General features: G+C 32.6%; 1 protein-coding gene across 1 annotated transcript; it reads right to left on the reverse strand.

Moving 5' to 3' along the window:
• Positions 1 to 11,765: 11,765 nt before the first annotated feature.
• LOC134243167 (D-aspartate oxidase-like) lies at positions 11,766 to 14,617 on the reverse strand (the record flags this gene model as incomplete). The annotated part of the gene is made up of 10 exons (XM_062725397.1): positions 11,766 to 11,922; positions 11,991 to 12,083; positions 12,267 to 12,384; positions 12,602 to 12,678; positions 13,279 to 13,380; positions 13,465 to 13,519; positions 13,674 to 13,739; positions 13,956 to 14,035; positions 14,154 to 14,265; positions 14,436 to 14,617. Coding segments are annotated over 10 exons (999 nt in total), but the record flags the coding sequence as incomplete, so codon positions are not given.
• Positions 14,618 to 16,699: the final 2,082 nt, after the last annotated feature.

Below are 16,699 nucleotides of genomic sequence, written 5' to 3' on the forward strand. Positions count from 1 at the left end.
CCAAAGTCAACAACAGTGACGGAAACCATAATACTAAAAATGACAAAGAAAACCACCTATCACAGTGATGGTAACTCGGAAATTGTTCGTGATACCGAAATCTCACATTCAGAAACTGTGAATCCAAATGAAGTGGACCTTATGAGATTTGCGACTGACATTTTGAATGAAGTGCCAGAACACTTTCGTTATAGAAATGTGAGAATTGTCGAATTAAAGGAATAAAATCTATTGTAATTAACTTAAATGTAAATACATGTATTGTGAACTTATGCTAACTGTGAATGTGTAATATGAATTTTATAGTCTTGATTTATATAATTTTATTGTTTGTTTTATATAATTCACAGATGTACAATCGGATTTGTTTTTATTTATGCTTTTTGTTTATTGATATTATTGTACATGTATTTGAAAATCTTTTATGACTTTTATTTGATTTATTATGTCAAGTTGAAGAACATGTATTGCTGATTTTATTTGTTATCTATCATGTATGTTTTTCAGTTTCAATTTTTTCAATGTTTCGCTTAGCTTAGTTACTTAGATTTTTTTTTCTTTTATTTGAACGGAGTCAAATATTAAGTGGAGGAGAGTTGTAGAGAATTTATATTAGTTGATTGTCAGATTCCGGATTGTTCCATGTAGAGAATTTATATTAGTTGATTGTCAGATTCCGGATTGTTAGCTACTTATTATTAATCTCCAATTTAGCTGTATCACCTTATCTATTAGTAAGCATAGTCAGTTTATTGCCCTGTAATTACGGTGATAATTAGTTAATCACGGGTGGTCCTTGTATAATTTTATGTATTGCCTCCCCACTTAGACATGTTAGAGGAGGTAGAATTTTCACTCCCCACATTGTGGAGGCTCAGTTTACTATATAAATGAGCGCATTTGATCATTTAAGTAGATGAGGTTTCGTTGTTGTAGTTCTGTGTTTAGAGAGTTGAAGAAAAGTTATTCTATAGAGATAGTTGAAGTTAGTGATGCTATAGGAGTTTGATAGAATTGATTCAGAATGGATTTATACTGGATTACGGGATTTTAGGATTTTAAATACTGTATTTTCATTTGGATTATTTTACTATTATTTCTACTGTGAAATGTGGACTATGTGTGTGTGTAAATAAATAAATTAGTGAACTTTAATACGGACTTATCATTCAGCACAATACTGAAGAAAGTTGGAACTTTAAGAGAAAAACCGCTCGGACAATAAATATGTAGACACTCGGCAGTGTAAGCCGACAACCCCCCCGCAGCTCGACCTGCGCTACACTAGATTAGCCGCAGAACTGTAGCATTTTGGATTTATATTTAAGTCTTTGACCATATTTGACCATGATTTATTTTGATGCCAAAAGTTAAAAAATGTTTTAAACGATTTGCATTTTACTTACTCAAGAAGGAAATAGGGAAAACCTAAAATAAAGTATTGTTTGGAAAAAAGGAAGTTTTCAAATTTAAAGGGATGAATTGTACAGGATTAGAATTACAATCTAATTAAGTGATCACGAAAATTCTATTTTCACGACTGCCAAAAAAATATTTTTTAAATTACTTTTTTCTATAATAATACTCTAGGGAAACTGATTTCCTTGTGCAAGACACGCAGTGCTTTTAAAGCGATCATTCATATGTGTCTTTGGAGTATACTTTTTAATTTGATTCAGCCTTTAATTGTACATGATACATATGCTTTCACTGAATCCCGAGTAAAGTGAAGGTTCATTGGAATTCCCACGCCCGCAAAAATAATTTAAAAACACTTTACTCTGACTTCTTTATCAGAAATATTTATAAATTAAAATCGATAAATCTATATCTTTATTTCATCATATCAACAATACTATATCGATATGATTAAATATCTTGTTTCGATCAATTTCTGAGAATCAATATATTATTTCAGTCGATAAAACTTTAAGCAATAAAATCTATTGAACAAAAGAAGTTGCCTTCAATTATGTAAAGAAATCTTCATACAGTTTAAAATTTGTGCCTAATTAAGGAGGTATAACACTTTATATCTTGATAAGTAAATACAATATAAGACAATATACAAAGTTATAACAAAACAAGTGTAGAGCCATTTACGCTTCTGTAAGATAACCAATCGTTTTTGCGACAGCTATTTTATTTCATGATGCATGATAAGTTATCATGTCAAGAGAGCTATCGCAACAAATTTGATATCTTGACTGGACAAGATATAAAGTCGATGTTTGTCGAAAAACCAGATAGTTATCATAACTTGACGAGATCTAGTTATCATGATATGCTATGTTACAAAAATTTATGTGGATAACAAAAATATGCCACCCTATACTACTCAGTAAATCAGTGACAATGACAATTCTATTTTCATGACTGCCAAAAAATACGTTTTATATTACTTTATTCTATAATAATACTCCAGACAAACATTAAAAGTGCTTTTAGAGTGTTCATTCATTTGTGTCTTTGCACACTGGTGACAAACCTTTCGACTTCCATACAACTGTATGGTCAGTATCTTCTTCCTGTTGATGAATGAGCCAAGAATTCATATTTTTATAAAGGAAAATTTCGATTGAAATATAGAAAAAACTTTAGTTGAAATACCCTATGTGCAATACTTTGAAACCCCGGCACAACGGAATTTATTTGGCTTCAAAAGTTTATGTTTCTCATTTCAAGAAATAAAGGTTGTTATAAATAAATTTTTATTACAATGTCTTCAAATGATATATTTCTATTAACCTTCATTCATTATCTTTAAAATTGGCATTACCCCTCTGTGTTTTTAAAGAGCACAGAATTCCGTTAAATCCACAAACTTTCCAAGTCTGCTGAACTGCCCAGAGGTGTTATCAAGATACGTCAAGCTTTCAAACAAACTGTTGCACTAAATTGGAAATTATTACATCTTATAACCTTGCCTATGTTGTTTGGCACCTAAACATTCACTAGCAAAGAATTGATAAACATATTTCTCTCATCGCTTCTGAGTTGAAACCTCTTAAGATACATAACTGAAACCCCACATGCGTCCCTTTACTCAATGAAAGAGACAAAGAATAAATGCCAATCTAAAAAAATGACGAAAATGAAATGAGCTTCAGAACTTTTGGTTACAAGGCCTCAGCTAACCTCGCAAACTTCATAATTTTGATTCTTTTACAGTTATGTATGCATGATTTGGCAAAGAGGTTGGGACCACTCCTCTAAACTGTATCGGGGATATAATAATTATTACAAATATGGATATAAATTTAAATTACCATGCGTTCCTTTATACAACGAAAGAGGCAAAGTATAAATGACAATCTAAAAGAATGACGAAAATGAAATGAGCTGCAGAACTTTTAATTACAAGGCATCAGCCAACCTCGCAGATTTAATTATCTTGATTCTTTTACAGTTGTGTATGCATGATTGGCAAAGAGGTTGGGACCACTCCTGGAAACTGTATCGTGGATATAATAATTATTAAAATTTGGATATAAATTTAAAATTACCATGCAAAATATTTAGGAAAAAATTACAGTAAATGTCTGCATAAATATGCAATGAATATAATGCATAAAATGCAAGTACTAGATCTTCTATGGAAAAAATGTCTTAACCAATAGAGGTACAAAAAACACCAATAAAAAATCTACTCACTAGATTTTATGAATTTCTAGGCGGATTTACAATATTTTAAATAAAAAATATTTTCTTTATTATTTTGCACTTTACATTCATACAAAAAAAAACTAAGAGGGGATATTACATCCTGATCTTGGCGAGTGCATCCATCTTGACTAAAATGACTCAAAGGCTATATTATTTCATGTAAGCATCACGTTAGATGACCACCAAAGCGTTAAATATATATATATATATATATATATATATATATATATATATATATATATATATATATATATATATATATATATAGAGAGAGAGAGAGAGAGAGAGAGAGAGAGAGAGAGAGAGAGAGAGAGAGAGAGAGAGAGAGAGAGAGAGAGAGAGAGAGAGAGAGAGAGAGAGAGAGAGAGAGAATAATACATACCCTTTTCCATATCACATCCTGTATCAGCCCGAGACACCAATATCAGCCAGAGGGCCGAAGGCCCGAGGGCTGATATTGGTCGAGGGCTGATACAGGATGTGATGTGGAAAAGGGTATGTTTTATTATATTTATTACATACTTAGTAATAAAATACAGAACACATTCAGTTGAGAAGAAAATAAGTAAATAATCATGCATGGACTTCTTACATACATGTGCATAGTCTAATGTCTCATACGATTTGGGTTTGTTTCTACTTCTATTTCAATGCACTTGATCCGTAATTTGAAAATATTCTAGTATTACATTAATTTGTAAATTTAGATTAACCTTATTTTCAAAAAGTAAAAATTAAGAGAATATGAATCCACCAAAAATTGTGTATGATCACAAGTACTGTTATTGTGGTTTAATTTACTAAGGGTGTGATATTGACGTCACAATAGCCGTATCAGCCCTGCAGGGCTGATATGGATTTGCAGGGCTGATACGGATATCAGCCCCGCAAATCCATATCAGCCCTGCAGGGTTGATACGGCTATTGTGACGTCAGCCATATCGCATATGCAAAAAACCTGTATTTATAACTAAGTGTGTATATATATATATATATATATATATATATATATATATATATATATATATATATATATATATATATATATATATATATATATATATATATATATATATATATATATATATATATATATATACGTGATACGTATATATATACGTGATTTTAAACAAGTATACGAATAAAAACCTTATATTAACAAGGAGTTCATTATAACAACAGGAAGAAACTGATCTCTGGCTAATCCGTTCCTCAATCGAAAGAAATCATATTTTCAAACTACATGCCATAATATTCAAATTGAGAGTCTGTCCAAAATTCTGATGTTTAAATACCTAATATGGCTGCCAATGCTATGGAACTAAAAATGAGTCATTTATTTCTAAATATTTGGACAAGCAAATCTTTTAAAAGTGTACATGTACATTATTTATGCTCTTTGCTTTCGAATCCAATACATTACAGTGTTTCTTGCAATGTTTTTGCGTTTGGCTTTTTATTTTCTTTGAAGAAGTACTTGACTCAAAAAGAATATTACTCATAAAATAGTATGTGGAACTTATCAATAACATGAATTAGAAATTTTCTCAGATAACCTTTATAAGAATGATGGATCCATAAATGAAATACTCTGCCTTAAGAGGGAAAACAGATTGCCAAATCAATAAAGTAGTCCTGATATACATGTAGAATTTGTGAGCTGTACTGAGAAAGGATGTTTAAACATTAAGCGCTGGGATCATGAAACATCTTAAGCTTAAGTCAAAATATCTATGCTAGAATATATTCAGAAAATCATGCAGGCAAAACCAAAAAATATACTTGTTATTATTGCTTAACAAAATTTTTATGATCTGCAAAATTAGATCTCAATTCGAAACTTGATATATATTTTACAGGTGATTAAAAAATGTACAAGTAATATTTCTAAAATGATTTTCTAAAATGATTGTATATGCAATATTGTGAAAGTAATTCGCTAAATTTTATATATGGGTTTAGGAAGAATTGCTTTTACAAAATGGGCACCCCTTTATCAAGTATAACTGCAAAGTCCATGTTTAGCTGCGGGAAACACAAAGTATTTGGTCGATGAAATGTAGTTGGCGTACATTCCATACAGACAAAAAGATTGTAGTCTTAGTCAGTACACTTTCTTTTTTTCGAGTTGCAAAAATAAAAACTGCTGTATGGTTGAAAAAATGGAAGAGATGATCATACCATCTGACCATAATTTTTGCTGCATGTCAAATACTATAAATGTTCTAAGCAAATTGCATTTTCTCTCTCTCTCTCTCTCTCTCTCTCTCTCTCTCTCTCTCTCTCTCTCTTTATTTTATTGATATAACACTTTCACATGTACATTAATAATAATTTTCATCTTATGGTACACAGTAACATCGGGTCTACACACAATATAAAGTTATGCTTATAGAATGTGAAAGTTGTTTTAAAAAAAAAGACAAAAGGGGGAGGGGTCAGCAAGAAAAATAAACATTCTTCTATTACAAGTAATACAAAAAGAAATAAAATCGCCCAATTTAGTAATAGTATGTATATATAAACATGTATTTGTAACTGTATTGCTTACAATGTATCGCAAATATTTTGCCAATGCCTTTCGTATTCCTCATATCTACAATTCTTCATCAATAAAACATTTTCAATCAAAATTCTATCTGTGATCCTTTTTAATACAGCTTCAGCATCTATACTTGCAACATTCTTATATTTACTGGCAAGAATAAATTGTTTTACAATAAGTATTTAAAGGTTTTGAAATCTATAAACATTCATATTTTCATACTTACAAAATAGTATTGCTTGTCTTTCCAAGTAACAATGAATATCAAACTTATTTAAAATAAATTCTTCAATAGTATACCAAAGTTCTTTTACATGGAAACATTCAACAAATAAATGATCAATTGTTTCTTTGTCACGTCATTGCATTTAACTTATTCCATAAGGAAATAAGAAAATGCTCACGGGATATGTTTTTTATGTTATTGGGAAAAGCCAAAGTAAAGTATTTATTGTTTGAAATCGGATTATTCAACAAAGGACGATTTCATTTAACTTATGCACTGTAAAGGATGAATTGTATAGGATTAAAATTGCGCAATTTTTTCAGTAATTACAACATTTATATGTTTATGACTGTCCAAAAATATGTTCATTTTGTATAATATTCAATAGCAGTCAGAGACTTGTAGCGAGGCGTTTGGCCATTATAATGATGTATGATTTTTAGCCTTGATTTATTACATAACTCAATATAACTCGGGCTCGTTGATTATAAAACATTAAATTTTTCACACATATTTTCACATATATTTATCATGTTTTGTACAGAATCACTAGTATGCAGCATCTGTCGGAGTCTGTGTGTGTGGCACTGTGTCACAAAGTGGGGACCTCACAGGAGGTGATCATGAAGAGAGAACTGAAAGATTTCAGGGACATTATGACAAATCAAGTCACACAAGCAAGAGAAGCCAACAGGGTAATGACAAGTGGGAGCTACAGAGAAGGATTCAGGCTAGAGGGGTCAGATGTGGACATGTTTTGGCAAATGACCACATCGTTATATGGGACTTAGATCAGGCTCAGAATTATGACTTAAGTAGAAAAACACTGATTCTCTGTGATTGTTCTGATAGCCTACCAGGGTTTGCTTTACTTGAACTACTGACACCAACACACAGTGAAATTGTGCAGAATGTATGTATCAGAATAAGCGACAAAATCTATATATCAAGTACATATTTTCCAAATACAGACGGATATAATGTTTAGGTAGAATGCACAAACATGGTCCGTGTGGTAGTGCTTTCTTCGGGGAACAAAAAAATGACTTAGCCCAATGTTTTGTCTGTGATTTTTGGCCTCCTCCTTCCTCCAATTATCTTAAATTCTTCTTAAAAGATATTGTTAATCATGGATTAAGTGATGAGCATAAATCATTGTGTTCCTATCACATGAAGACAGCAGTTTTCTGGATGATTCAACATAACACAATACCTCACTGGTGTCCACAAAATCTTCTGGGGTGTTTCTGGGTCTGTTTTAAACTCATTCTCATATGGGTGTATGAGGGGGTCTGTCCAAACTTCTTTATCCCAGAAAACAACATGTTTCTGGGTAAAATCCATGGTAAAGCACAAAAAAGATTGTTTCTTTGGCTTTATGAATTGTATGAGAGGGGTATAGCATTGGTGTTTCATTTTTCATCTATCAGGTCTTGTATTTATTGTATCCTTCAAACTTCCAGACAATCTTTTAGTTTATATGAGCAAATTATGATCTCCAAACCGGATTCGTTTGAAGTACATCTATTTAGGGAGTTGTTTATGAATACTCTAACAACAAAATCCTTAAATCAATGTATGAGATTCTTCAGTGTTGTAGAAAAGTTGATATGTTTACCCCTGATTCAGTACCAGGTTCTCATGTTACAGAGATGCACAGCCCCTATCCTCCAGAGCACTGCTTTTACGTTATACAACTTTTCAACCGGTTTTGCACCCCTCAAAATAAATACTAGTTCAGTTTTAAACAAGCAGGTGTTTAAAGCTAACAAAACATCCAGTTATATGCTGAAAATAGCATCCAAGTTTGGGGGTATTTCTGATATGTTGTACATTGCAATGTTTTACTATAAGACACTTAGATTCAAGGAAGCTATATCAGTTATAGAGATGACGAGGGTCAAGTTAGCACAGCCATATGTAATGAATATATTGGATAAATCTTTAAATTCTGGAGGGTGCAATTTTAGTGAATCCATAAGGGGGAAATCCTGGTCTACAAAGATGAGACATGTAATGTGGGATTTTGTTCTTAACACTGAAACCTGTTTTATAAATGAATTAGTGCCAGAACAACAGTCTGTCATACAGTCTGGATTCCCTGTATTAGAAATCCCACTCTATGTTCTCTTACACATGTTAGAGGTCTTGTGCTACAGACATGTAGACCCAATGAGAACACATTCAGCTCTTAATGACCTACAGGTACTGGTCCACCATGATCAGAGAAAGTATATAACGAAATACAAAAGAGATATATCCTGGCAGATTCTAGGAATCTGTCAACAGATGACAGGGAACCATCAAGCTGCTCTGTACTCCTACCAACAGTCTCTAAGACATATCAGTACATCACACAACATACAAACTGCTACAGTCATAAGAATACAGGAAGTCAGGGAACTTATATGCAGGAAACATCATTGAAATAATACACCGGTATAATTCTTTAAAAAATTGTAACAGTGATGTGGAGTAATTAAAAACTTTCTTTGACCAGAGTGAAAAAAAAGAAACTGTCCTCTCCCTCTCCTTTCCCTTCTTGAATTGTTACGTGATTCCATTGAAAAAGGTGAATTATTTTAGGAACATTATATCAATTGTACAGAATTCATTTCTCAGTTTTCTTTTCAGTATAGTGTTTAGATGTTTAGTTCATGATTTTAGATAAAAGATTTTGGTTCCTATGACAACCCAATATGTTCATAAGATGTACATAACTGTAAAGAAATCCTTATGTTTTGTTAATTATGTTTGTTGTTTGTTAAAAGTTTATGAATTTTTATTTCAATAAATCAGGTCATAATATGACTTTCGTTCCTTTTAATTTCACACAAGATATATAGAATATATCAATAAGAAAAAAAACATCGGAAATCCATAATTAGCCCCTTCACTGTAACTGCGGTACTACACTTTTGCAGGGCAAAATAATATCGTTTAGCGAAGTTTTTGTTGAGAGATAATTAAATGACGTATATTTAACAATTACTTTTACGTCATATTTCACCAAACTATATTATTTGGCCCTGCAAAAGAGCAGTACCGCAGTTACCGTGAAACGGTCTATGATTCGACAAAGCACTGGTATGATCAGATTAATTGAATACTTTTAATGTGAGGCTGGCTTTACATTTGGTTCTTATTGCAGAATTTCTCTCATGTACTAACACCCACCAATTATCATCCTACTCTTCTAGAATAATCCAAGTGTTCAATGGGAAGTTTGACAATATTGGATGAAACTGATGAATTTTCCGAAATAAATGATACGACATGTAGTTCTACAATGATTCTAAATGTTTTTAACTCATAAATTTTCTCTCGTTATTCAAACAGGCTTAAGACTTAAGTCCACAATTTGACTGTGAATATCTTGAGGATTATTTAACATATGTGAAAGATAAAGAATTGTATGATATTCAAATTCAAAGTATCAAAGTTCTCACCAAGTGTTTAAGATAAGTAAGTTGTCAATATATATTAACTTATTGATAACTGCTGTTGTGGTCAATAACTTTTAAAGGTTCATAGACACAGATTTGAAGTTAATACTTTCTGTATAATATCACGACTTATATATATTGAAATAACATTTCAAAATTGCCACTTTTCCTAAGTATTAAGAGTAAAATTCAAATTTGTGAAAGTGCAAGCATTTTTCAATCAAACCCATCCAATAATTTAGTTTCAATAACTTTTAGATGAAATAAGATTTTTAATATATTTTCCTGTGAAATGGTAAATTACAGAATATACGTGTCGTGATATTAAACAGAAAATATAAACTTCAAATCTGTGTCTATGCATCTTTAAAATATAATACAATTCACATCATTTTTTCAAGTTGCAAAAATCAAATATGTATACTGCAATATGGTTGAAAATTCGAAACAGGTAATTATAACACGTGACGATGATTTTGTTTAATGTCAAATACTAAAAAGTGTTCTTAGCAAACTGCATATTTTATTTTTTCAAGAACGAAAAAGGGAAAACCTGAAATAAAGTATTGTTTGAAATCGGATTATTCAAAAAAGGAAGTTTCCATATTAAAGGGATGAATTGTACAGGAGTAGAATAATTATTGCACAATTTTATTAAGTGGTCGTGACAATTCTATTTCATGAATAACCAAAAATATGTATATATTACTATTAATACGAGATTCCTCTGACTCTCACCCCTGATTTTATATTCTTCTGCACAAGTCACAATATAAAAGCATGGGTTAGAGTCAGAGGAATCTCGGATAATATTACTTTATTCTAAAACAATCTTCTAGGGAAACGTATTTCCTTGTGCAAGAGACGCAATGTGTTTTTTGAGTGATCATTCATATGTGCATGTGTCTTCGCACACAGGTGACAATATTTCGCCTTCCAGACAGATGTATGGTCAGTAACTTCTCCTCATTGATGAATGGACCAGGAATCAATATTTTAAAAAGGAAAACATAGATTATGATCTTCAGTTGAAACCCCTTTGGTGCCAAACTTTTACACCCCGTTAGGCACACCAGAATTTGGCCACAAAAGTTAATATTTCTTAAAGAAAGTCAGGTTTGCTACAAATAAACAATGTCTTTAAATGATATAAATTAGCCTTTATCCTTCATCTTTAAGTGGGATTTAATCATCAGTTTCTTACTATTAAAAAGCACAGAATAGCAACAAAATTACAAGTTTATTTACCCCAGTCTTCTGAACTGCCCAGAGGCGTCAGCAAATTCCGTTACGCGCTTTCAAACAGACTACTGCACTAAATAGGGAGTTAATACATTAGTACAACCCGTGCGCATTTAGTTTGTCCCCTAAAAATTCATTAGCAAAGAATCTTAAGGTAAATATTCTTTTCTCATGCGAAAAACCTCCGCTTTGGAAACCCGCGTCCCTTTACTTGGTGAAAGAGGCAAGGAATAAAGTTTTTAGGAGGGATAAATGACAAGCTAAAAGATGAAAATGAAATGAGCTGCTGAACTTGAATTACAAGTCATGAGCAAACCTCATAAATTTGAAGACATTAGAAAGTTATTTAAAGGTATATAAAAAAAACTCAAACCCGAATAATCTACCAATACCTCTTCTTAATTGACTAATACAAACGTTTTTTTAACTCTTTATTTGATAGCGCAAATACAATTTTAATGAATCATGGTTCTTTAAAGAAAACATTCCATTCCATTCATTTGCTTTACAAAAATTACGTGACCATTAAATATTCTCTTCCCTAAAAAAGTTTCAAACAACATATTAGATTTATCGGTACTACGTGTATTTATAAAAACATATTTTCCCGCTTCTTCATTAAAGACTTCTTTATCACACAATTTCACGGCCCTCTGGTGGTCTGTAATAAATACTTCGTCTCCCTACAGCTTAGCCGGGGTCTGAGTGAGCGCTTCCCGGATCTCGTTGACGACTTGTCCCGCACATCCCCAATGTAACGTCACGCCCGAACCCCCGTGTCCGTAGTTATGTACAATCTAAAAATAAAGGAGCGGATCATATACGTCAGATTAAGTGTGTAATATTATTTACAAACCATACTTACCATTTTTCCTGTCGGGAGCCTCAGAGTTTCCAGCCGTACCCCGGAACCTCGGTGTGGACGTAAGCCGACCCAGTGTTGGATTATTTCTGCATCCTACTCAGAGAACAAAATTCAATACAGAACTTTTGCATCATCTTCAGTCGATACTTTTGCACACTATTTTAGCAACAATGAAAATGTTACGGGACTTATGTTGCACACAATCTTTACACCGACTGGTGTTGGGACTCACTCCTTGATTGTGTGTTCGTTTATCGAAATTCTAGTAAATGATACCTTCAGACTAGGCACTAGTTCCAGACACCCCTCCCAAATAGCCTTGCGATCAACGTCATCAATTTTTGTGTTCCAGTCGCCAGTCTGACCAGTTCCACCAAGTACGACAGCATCGGCTCTAGATAATCGAATACACCAAAACAATGGATAATTAAACAAAGCATAAATAATGGATAATCGAACACACCAGTGTGACAATGTTAAATTGAACACATCATAAACAATGGAAAGCACTACCTAATCCGATTCATTGAATGTGTAAATAAAATGTTACTGGGATGTATTCATTATGTTTCAAACAAAATACTGAACTGTAAAAGTATCAAACTTTATACCCAGGTAAAATGTATTTTTCACAATGTGCATTCGTTCCTTCGTACGTCATAAAATGTTTCACCCACGGGGCTTTCACCTGAAAATAAAAAAAGTATACATTATGTCTACTTATCATATACTTAGTAGTAAATACACCGATTCTGCACGGTGTGATACGGGTAACGTCACAATACCCCATATCACGGACCGGTCCGAAAAGCCATATCACGTATCGGACCGTCGGGCCGAAAAGCCATATCAAACCGGAAGTAACGTTTATATAAGGTTTAAAAGTGAATTTACTTTATTTTATTTGAATATTCATATAAAATAATTCTTTAATGACATTTGTGGTCTTAATTTTTTTTCCAGTTACCTAAAATTGGCTCTATCAAATTTTAAAGAAAAATGTCACTAACAAGCAAAAACATTCTTCAACGACCATATGTGATCTCGCATATTAAGTATTTTAAATATATGATAAATAGAATACTACATACTAAAATTCATATCATATGTCACATCAGCCCTCGGGCCCCATATCAGCCCTCGGGCCTTCGGCCCTCGGGCTGATAATGGGCCACTCGGGCTGATATGACATATGATATGGATTTTAGTATGTAATATTCTCTATTTTACACACATCTGATCACAACACAAAATAGAACACATAAGTAAATCATTATTATGTCATTACCCTGGTGACTTGGCCTCGGATCGGAATGACGTCATTATCTTTGACAAGTGTCCTTGACCCAATCCCTGAAGCGTTCACTACCACGTCATAATCTGACAGGAGCTACACAAGATCTTTTTTGCATTAATTAAATACAGTTACGGGTCTTTCGATAGAAGAGAAAAATATTTATATCCATGTACGCACCTTATCCAAACTGTCCACTCGTCTATGTATGAACTTTCCATTGCTATTCTTGAATCTAGAAATAAAACATAAATCAAATGCATAACATATTGTCTAATACAAATTATGACTCGATCAAAATATCTTGAACAAATATTAATCGACCATATATTTTGTACCCAACTGATTATATATAAGGTTTCTAACGAATCTCCCGTTGTCATACTGACCTTGACATCAGCCAAGACAGATAGGCCTTGACATTGATCATCACCGTGGTGTAAAACACGCCAAATCTACAACAGAGAGACAGCTACAACCTATTAGTAAGCAGGGTATCTGACCAATCCCAGGACAGAAAATCCGACCAATCAAAGACATGTGTGATATAGGTAGGAACACAGCCGGTTGGTATCCAGTCAAAGTGCAACATGTTACATCACGTAGACGATATACGGTAAAAATTGAATGCACATAAAACTGCAAACTCAAGATCATGAGTTAGGTTTTACCTGGCCTTGGGGAAAAGAAGTTTAAGTTCTTTGTTGTCCAGTTCGCGGTATCCTAAGACCTGGTGCCGCCATCCTGGACACTATTTCAATAAAGAAAAAAAGGCTAGAAATAGAAAAAGCGTTCTTGTTTTTGTGAAGATACATTTCCTTTGAAAAATAATCAAGTTTCATAACATGGTTAAGACTTTTCTGGTTTACCTGTGTTTCTGCGAAGAAAGAGTAACCCGAGACCATCTGTGCCCCGAGGCGACTGGCCAAAGGCGAGGTTGCAAGATATAACAGGTAATCCCAGGTGTCGCCACCGCATTTTCTACCGTAGGAATCAGGATAGCAATTAAAGCATGCAATATCTGCATGAAACTTTTACATATTGAAGCTGGCACTTTATTTATAACCTAAGAAGATAATTAAATATACATGTAGTTATAAAATGTTGGTAAGATTTTGAAATATTAACGATGGATGAATGAGATTTTTTACGCGACAAATTCCTGATTGTCCCCTCCCACCAGATGTGGCAACCAGAATCCACCTGACCCATCTGAAGTGGTGTTCGGACTGAACCGGTCAGCAATGATGGTGACGTCACATTCCGGCAATTCGTTCTGGATCCGCACCGCGCTGGACACGCCCACCACCCCTGCCCCCACCACGCATACCCGGGTTTGTCATTTTACTAAAAATAGAACCTTCATATTTATTACGTAAACACAAAGACTTTTCAGTTTTTATTTGTATCAATGATTATTTAGTGAATATTATACCGACAGAAATTCTATCCAGGAAAGGGCAAAAATAACAACAGCATTTATTGTTGTAATATTTTATTTCTTATATATTTAATGTTTTAAACTTGTTCATACCACGACATCTCAGCCGTCAAAATTAGGGTTAACTCAGAGAAAGTGCAATTTTCCTAAAATGACTGATACGCACTTAAATAGTGATGCAGGACAAATTACGACAGCACGTTTGAGGTGGTAAATATCCTAAATTATACATATTTTTAATTCAACAAATAATGAATTGTCCAGCACTTTTATAGATATGTGCTTTTAGATATTTCTTATGACAAATGCAGTGAACGATCTAAGATAAAGAAAAAAAGGAACCAAGAACTATTGTAACTTAATTCCAGAGCTAGGTGATTCCAGGCGCCCTTGAGTGCATATCCCCTGCCAAGCGGACATATTTGCTGTGTATTGATCATGTGTAAACGGAATATTCTATGGTCAAATCAAGCATTAGAAACGAAGGCCCAACAATTGATATGGAATATTTCAAACAACTTACAACCCAGATGTTATATTGGCTAACAATGTCAGTATATCATCCATAGAGTTAATATAATGCTGGCTTTAAACAAGGGTTGTTAAAATTCCTGCAACATCGACTTGTTTGACAGTAGTCTACTTTGGTTTAAAAATTAATCGTATAGATCTATGAGAGCTACATATAGCAAGCTCTCGGGTCAGTATTGAATAATATGCAGGTGATAGCGGGATCAGATTGGCACAACTTGATTTTAATCAGGTCGAACTATATGTGATTTAAATTTGTTATAAAAGACACAAGGTGTGCTCCATATGTACAGGCTTTACTTGAACTTTAATTAATGACGACGTACGATCGACACCTAAAGGAACAAACTTTCAGTTAAAGATTAAATATTCATCTAAATGTTTTTCAACAATACATTACATTTCTTTGTGATTAAATTACAGTTTAAACACTACTGACATACCTTTAGATACCATATTAAACAAAGTGGGTCAAGAGATCTTGGTCATCCATTTGTTTATCTACGGCGCTGATACCAAAACAAGTCCCACGGAGAAAATAAGTCCCACATGAGTCCTACGTGAGTCCCACAGCAAAAGAGCCAATAATTACATACAATAAAGGGTTATTTTGAAAGAATATTTTATTTATATGACCATATATCAAAAAAAGATTTGATAAAATGTTTTAAGTGTGTTAAATAGACGATTGTAAATTTCAGACCACAGTCAAGAACGATAACTCTGTTCAAATGTAAACAATGACCAAGAACTATACTGAAAATGTTTAATTACTGCTGATAGCTACATGTAACTTTTTTTCTGAAAAAAAAAAAAAAGATATTTGTAAAATATTTTTTTAATAAGGAAGTTAATTTAATATGGTGTTATTTCTGAATTAAATTTGTTCTTCTGTTTTACTTGAATTTTTAAGTTTCGTTTGAAAATATTCTTCCAATTACATTATATACAACTAAAAGTATGTTTTATTTTATTATAATGATTTTATATAATTACTTTGTTTCTTACAAACTAAAATAGTTTTACTGTGTTTTTATGTTATTTGACAACAACTTGGTAACTGACACCAATGTTTATTGTGTATATACACAGACACCTGTGGAGGTACGTCCCTGGTATAACTGTAAACAACACCTTGGGGATGTTATTCACACCTTTCAATCTCCCTGTTGTTTGTATACCTATTACAATAACTTTTGAACAAGGCTGGGGCTAGGTTACACCATTTGGATTTCAAATAAAATATTTAATTAAATGTAGAAATAGAATTATTGAAATTTCAGCTACTATTATGTATGACAAATAAGGTGATTAATCAAATATTTTCCTATTTGATTTTATAAATAAAAACATTCTTTGAAATTTAAATTATAAGAATTATGATTTAGAATAGACTAATTAAGAAAGCATTAACTGTATTGTAAATTCTTGACTTGTATGAAA

Source organism: Saccostrea cucullata, unplaced genomic scaffold (genome assembly GCF_032062105.1).
Source record: "Saccostrea cucullata isolate Sc308-1 unplaced genomic scaffold, CSIRO_AGI_Scuc_v1 ctg4710, whole genome shotgun sequence".
NCBI lineage: Eukaryota > Metazoa > Mollusca > Bivalvia > Ostreida > Ostreidae > Saccostrea > Saccostrea cuccullata.